Source organism: Triticum aestivum, chromosome 6A (genome assembly GCF_018294505.1).
Source record: "Triticum aestivum cultivar Chinese Spring chromosome 6A, IWGSC CS RefSeq v2.1, whole genome shotgun sequence".
Lineage (NCBI taxonomy): Eukaryota > Viridiplantae > Streptophyta > Magnoliopsida > Poales > Poaceae > Triticum > Triticum aestivum.
In genome coordinates, this window is record NC_057809.1 from 139,649,824 (window position 1) to 139,656,708 (window position 6,885).

A 6,885-nucleotide genomic window follows, 5' to 3' on the forward strand; every position below is an offset into this window, starting at 1 on the left:
TCCATGTTGCGATCCGTGTTTTTTTGAGAGAAAAAAAAATGTTGCGATCCGTGTCCAGCGTTGTGGAACTTGGAAGTAGTCCAGTCACTGCTCCAACCGTTCAAACGCCTCCGACCGCTCCCTTGCCGCCATCTCCGACACCCCCCGCACCACGCACGCGCCGTATAAATCAGCACCAAGCTCCATCACTGATCCTTAACCCTCTCAGCCTCGGTGCATGCGAGAGTAGGCAAGCCGACCCCAAGACCCGATCATGGCCAATCCCCCCTTCCTGCTCACGCTCGCCGCCGTCCTCCTGCTCCTCCCGGCGACGCCGGCCAGCGCCGAGGCCGCCGCCGCCGCGCCCGTGCCCTTCGACATCGTCAAGATCCTGTCCGGCTTCCCCGAGTTCAGCGACTTCACCTGCATGCTGGTCGACACGGGAGTGGCCCGCTCCATCAACGCCCAGAAGAAGGTCACCGTGCTCGCCGCCAACAACACCGGCCTCCCCACCGCCGCCCTCCGCCGCCTCCCGCACCCGCTCCTCGGCGACCTCCTCTCGCTCCACGTCGTCCTCGACTTCCTCGACCCGGAGAAGCTCGACGCGCTGCGGCTTGGGCGCACGGGCAAGGGCTCCAAGGTCACCACGCTGCTGCCGGGAGACGAGCTGAAGCTCCTCCGCGTCGCCGGCGGCGAGAAGGGCCGCATCACCTTCTCCTACGCCGGGCCCATCGGGACCGGGCCGCAGCCACTGAATGCCACGCTCCTCAGGGTCGTCACCGCGCAGGCGTTCAACGTCATGGTGCTCCAGGTGAGCGGCCTCGTCCTCCCGGGGATGATGCCCGCCACGACCGCCTCCCCATTCGACGTAATCAAGATCCTCTCCTCCTACCCGGAGTACAGCGCCTTCAGCTCCCTGCTCACCCAGACCGGGCTCGCGCGCGCCATCAACGAGCACCCCATTGTCACCATCCTCGCCGTCAACAACACCGCGCTCTCCAACGAGCTCCAAGGCCTGCCGCGCCTCCCTATGCCGGCGCTCGCCGACCTGCTCGCGCTCCACGCAGTCCTCGACTTCCTCGACCAGGAGAGGCTCGACGCGCTGCGCCAGGGCCGAACGGGCGACGGATCCATCGTCACGACGATGCTCCAGGGGACCGGAGCCGGCGCGCGGGGCCGCGGCGTCGGGTTCGTCCGCGTGTCCGGAGGCGACACCAGCCGCATCACGTTCTCCTCTGGCGCGCCGGGCGGGGGCGCGCGACGCAACTCCACGCTTGTCAAGGTGGTCACCTCGCAGGCGTTCAGCGTGCTGGTGCTCCAGGTGAGCGACCTCATCCTCCCGCCTGGCATCGTCGCGCCCGCACCCGGACCGCAGATCCCGAGGGCTAGGCACATGTCGCTGCCTCCCACCCCGGCCCCAGCGCCGATGCAGCAGGTCCCGTCCCCGGGCATGCCGGAGCCTGAACCGGAAGTGCCGGACACCACGCCGCCGCCATCTACGGTCATCCCGATACCAAGTGTGCACGGCGGCGTGGCGGCCAAGATACCAGAAGCCGCGGCCGGACGCGGAGCGGTGGGGAGCTGGTGGAGCGGTGCCGGTGCGGCGTTGGGGATCATGGCCTGCCTGCTTGGACGTTTGTAATGACTAGGGCAGTTTTTGCTAGGGTGATGTTCGGCTTAGCTTCGATCCAGTTTGTTCTTTCAGTTTCTTTTCTGTTCAGTGGTTAGTTTGGAACAGCATCATGCAGTTTTCCATTTGTTTAGATAAAGATAATGGGTGTATTTGGGACGTAATGTGTTGCATGATGATCCATTTTGTACCAGGGTTTTGCTAGGTTTCAATGGACAGAGATTTTCTTAAGTCTCAATCAATTCAGAAAAGAAAAATACAGCTTGCACTTCTTCACTAAACTAAAGTTGCATTTTCCTAGATCGATTGAGAAACCTTTATGCTGATGAAGGACAAAGTGGTGATAGACTTTACATTTCCTTGTTTGTTACTCCCTCAATCTCAAAATGTAAGAAGTTTTTTGACAAGAGGGGGTATTAACAAGTAGCCTAAGAAAAATTGTGTGCAAGTCCAGTCAGCCAATCCTCACTCGACAGCTTCCTCCTTATTTAGGAAAAAGCCAAACCATGCGCGGATGGATCCTTTTTTCAACCTTGATTTTGCAGAGAAGAAGATGAAGGCAGAGTGAGCATGGAGCTCCGTGGCATCGAGATAGGACACCTCAACATCCCCTGTGAGGCCTTGTCGGTCGAATTAAATAGCAACCTCGGTCGAGGCGAGGCAGCGATGGAAGAAAAGTTGGGCGGCTGAAGAAGGAAAAAGGGTTTGTATATATATAGTTGACTTACACAAGGAAAAAGGATTCTTATATGCTAGAGTTGTGTCAAATATTATTATAGAAGATAGGTTACAATTGGACTCAGAGTCTGTAACATTCCAAATTTCCAATTTAAAATGTTATACATAGGTCATCATATGCATATCATATTTCATTTGCATTTTGGCTTTGTGATCCCTAAAAAAAATCCTAAGCAACTCAAGGACCCACGGAGAGAGTTGGGGATTTTATTGTTTTCATATTTGAATTTTCTCAAATATTGAAAAGTGGATCATTTTGGTTTTAATTATTTTTATCTCCAAATAATATTTCCAATATTAAAATATATGAGAGGAGATAATATGACTTCTCCAAAGTAATTGAAAGATTGGAGGAACAATTATTAAAATCAAATAAATTATTTTATTTGGATTTTAGCGCTATTTTATTTGAATTAGAAAAATATGCATTTTTCAAAATTTCATTTTTAGGCCAAGAAAATGTTTACTTTGTTCTAAATATTTTATTTAGACAGTGAAAATTTGTTTTGCCATTTTTTAAATTTTTTATTTATTTAGGATTTTCTCGGCGGAATCGTTTCTTTTTAAAAAAAATCCGGACAGAACTGGGCCGAAGGCCCAGCCGGCCCACCGCAGCGCGCCGCCTTCCCGCTCGGCCCGCGTGACCGAGCCGAACTCCGGCCAGAGTCCGGGTTGCCCCGCCGCCACGGCCTACCCCTCCCCCAAGTCGGCTCCGCCCCCCTCCTCTTACATAGTGCCGCCGCCGCCCCTTGCCACCACCTCGCCCCGCCCCGCAGCAGCAGCGCAGCCGCCGCCGTCGCGCCACTCCGCAGCCGCCGCGCCGCCGCAGCCCCACGTCGCCTCGCCTCGCCCAGCCGCCTCGTCGCCCACCCAAAAGCCGTCGCCCGCCCGCCGGAAACCGTCGCCGTTGACCGGTCGGTTTTTCTTCGGTTAACCCCGGTTTTTTTAGTTTCGCGGTTATTTTCCTTAGATCGGTTTTCGTTGGTTTATTTACTTAGTGGACGTTCGTCCTTTCGTTCGTTTTAACGAACGTTGTTCGCCGGTTAGGTTCAGACAGCGAACGTTCATTCGTTAGTCTTTTCTTTTTATTTTATTTTTGGCCAGGGACCTATCCGCGATTATTTTTATCGCAGATTAGCCTCTGATCTTCAAACCCTCGCTGTTTCTTAACCGTTTGCCCAAATCCAGTGAAACCAATGCCAAAATCTTCGTCTCGAACCCCTCTTCCTGTTTAATCAACTTGAACAGTGTTTTGACAAATTAAAATTTGGTTTCAAGCAGATTTGTCTACGAAGTTCTTTTGACCGTAGTTTCAGTTCCGTATCTCCGTTTTGATTGATTCTTTTTTTTGCAAATCGAACCTCTTCAGTTGAACCTTCCGTATGGATCTTCTTATTTGAAGTTTTCCCCTTGCATCTTTGCTTGAGTGCTTATGTATGCTATTGTTTGTTTGCGCTAGAATTCCCAGAGTGCGCAGCGTGCTACTACGAGTCACTAGGTTTTGCGGATCATCAGCAAGGCAAGGAACACTTTGATCATATCTCTTTTACTCAGTTTTTATGCATTAGTTACAACCCTCAAACATTGCATGAGTAGGATCTCTTAACTTGTGGGTTTGGGAAGTAGATGATGAGGTAGAACCTATTACCCTTTTTATTATCAAACCCTGGAAGTTACATCTATGTTATGCTACTTATTGCCATGCTATGCTCGTAGACGTGGATTAGATTTGAGTGTATCCAAGACAGATTTGAGGTTATTAATTAATGGTTTACTTAAGGTGGCTACTTAAACACACATCTGGGTGGATTGGTTGCGGGCACCTGGGGATATACCAGTGCTGTCTTTTTTGGTTCGCCACCCAGGCTCAAAGGGATCATAAGATTATTCATGCTGGAAACTTCTGTGTGCAGCCACAAGCCATTATGGGCTCTGGCATAGTTGAGTAAGTTGTGGGGATCCTTTCTATGATGGGCTAGCAGATGTAGGGGATTGTAGGTGTACCGACCTATCTATCGGTTAAGGGGACCTCTTCGGAAAGACTGTGTCTCGGTCATCCATTTCTCAAACACCATGCAGTGCGAGAAATACAACGGAGGAGATCGAGTCTTGTGGGGAAAAGTGTGCAAACTGTTGGGGAACGTAGCAGTTTAAAATTTTCTACGCATCACCAAGATCAATCTATGGAGTCATCTAGCAACGAGGGAGAGAGGAGTGCATCTACATACCCTTGTAGATCGCGCGCGGAAGCGTTCAAGAGAATGGGGTTGATGGAGTCGTACTCGACGTGATCCAAATCACCGATGACCAAGTGCCGAACGGACGGCACCTTCGCGTTCAACACACGTACGGTTGGGAAGACGTCTCCTCCAACTTGATCCAGCAAGGGGGAAGGAGAGGTTGATGAAGATCCAGCAGCACGACGGTGTGGTGGTGGAAGCAACGGTGATCTCGGTAGGGCTTTGCCAAGCACAAGGAGACGGAGGGGTGTCACGGGAGGGAGAGGGAGAGGCCAGGGGCTTGGGTGCGGCTGCCCTCCCTCCCCCCACTATATATAGGGTGCCTAGGGGGGCTCCGGCCCTAGGAGATCCAATCTCCTAGGGGGGCGGCGGCCAAAGGGGGTGCCTTGCCCCCCAAGGCAAGGGTGGCGCCCCCCACCCCTAAGGTTTCCAACCCTAGGCGCAGGGGGAGGCCCAAGGGGGGCGCACCAGCCCACTAGGGGCTGGTTCCCCACCCACTTCAGCCCATGGGGCCCTCCGGGATAGGTGGACCCACCCGGTGGACCCCCGGGACCCTTCCGGTAGTCCCGGTACAATACCGATTACCCCCGAAACTTTCCCAATGGCCGAAACTTGACTTCCTATATATAAATCTTCACCTCCGGACCATTCCGGAACTCCTCGTGACATCCGGGATCTCATCCGGGACTCCGAACAACTTTCGGGTTACCGTATGCTAATATCTCTACAACCCTAGCGTCACCGAACCTTAAGTGTGTAGACCCTACGGGTTCGGGAGACATGCAGACATGACCGAGACGCCTCTCCGGTCAATAACCAACAGCAGGATCTGGATACCCATGTTGCCTCCCACATGCTCCACGATGATCTCATCAGATGAACCACGATGTCGAGGATTCAATGAATCCGTATACAATTCCCTTTGTCAATTGGTACGTTACTTGCCCGAGACTCGATTGTTGGTATCCCAATACCTAGTTCAATCTCGTTACCGGCAAGTCACTTTACTCGTGCCGTAATGCATGATCCCATGATCAACCACTTGGTCACATTGAGCTCATTATGATGATGCATTACCGAGTGGGCCCAGAGATACCTCTCCGTCATACGGAGTGACAAATCCCAGTCTCGCTTCGTGCCAACCCAACAGACACTTTCAGAGATACCTGTAATGTACCTTTATAGTCACCCAGTTACGTTGTGACGTTTGGCACACCCAAGGCACTCCTATGGTATCCGGGAGTTGCACAATCTCATGGTCTAAGGAAATGATACTTGACATTCAGAAAAGCTATAGAAAACGAACTACACGATCTTTGAGCTAAGCTTAGGATTGGGTCTTGTCCATCACATCATTCTCCTAATGATGTGATCCCGTTATCAATGACATCCAATGTCCATAGTCAGGAAACCATGACTATTCTTTGATCAACGAGCTAGTCAACTAGAGGCTCACTAGGGACGTGTTGTGGTCTATGTATTCACACATGTATTATGATTTCCAGATAACACAATTATAGCATGAACAATAGACAATTATCATGAACAAAGAAATATAATAATAACCATTTTATTATTGCCTCTAGGGCATATTTCCAACAGTCTCCCACTTGCACTAGAGTCAATAGTCTAGTTACATTGTGATGAATGAAACACCCATGCAGTTCTGGTGTTGATCATGTTTTGCTCTAGGGAGAGGTTTAGTCAACGGATCTGCCACATTCAGGTCCGTATGTACTTTACAAATCTCTATGTCTCCATTTTGAACACTTTCACGAATGGAGTTGAAGCGACGCTTGATATGCCTGGTCTTCCTGTGAAACCTGGGCTCCTTGGCAAGGGCAATAGCTCCAGTGTTGTCACAGAAGAGAGTCATCGGGCCCGATGCATTGGGTATGACTCCTAGGTCGGTAATGAACTCCTTCACCCAGACTGCTTCTTGTGCTGCCTCCGAGGCTGCCATGTACTCCGCTTCACATGTAGATCCCGCCACAACGCTTTTCTTGCAACTGCACCAGCTTACTGCCCCACCATTCAAAATATACACGTATCCGGTTTGTGACTTAGAGTCATCTAGATCTGTGTCGAAGCTAGCATCGAGCTCTTCATCACCTCCGTAGATGAGAAACATGTCCTTAGTTTCAGGTACTTCAGGATATTCTTGACCGCTGTCCAGTGTTCCATGCCGGGATTACTTTGGTACCTTCCTACCAAACTTACGGCAAGGTTTACATCAGGTCTGGTACACAGCATAGCATACATGATAGACCCTATGGCCGAGGAATAGGGGACGACACT

General features: G+C 51.3%; 1 protein-coding gene across 1 annotated transcript; it reads left to right on the top strand.

Moving 5' to 3' along the window:
* The first annotated feature begins 214 nt into the window (after positions 1-214).
* Positions 215-1,825, top strand: LOC123130474 (fasciclin-like arabinogalactan protein 3). The gene has a single exon (XM_044550373.1). The coding sequence runs from the start codon at positions 254-256 to the stop codon at positions 1,619-1,621; it is 1,368 nt and encodes a 455-aa protein (XP_044406308.1). The 5' UTR covers positions 215-253; the 3' UTR covers positions 1,622-1,825.
* Positions 1,826-6,885: the final 5,060 nt, after the last annotated feature.

What these genes read in the sequence shown, in the direction of transcription:
- LOC123130474 (XM_044550373.1), top strand. Translation starts at nt 254, where the DNA reads ATGGCCAATCCCCCCTTCCTGCTCACGCTCGCCGCCGTCCTCCTGCTC.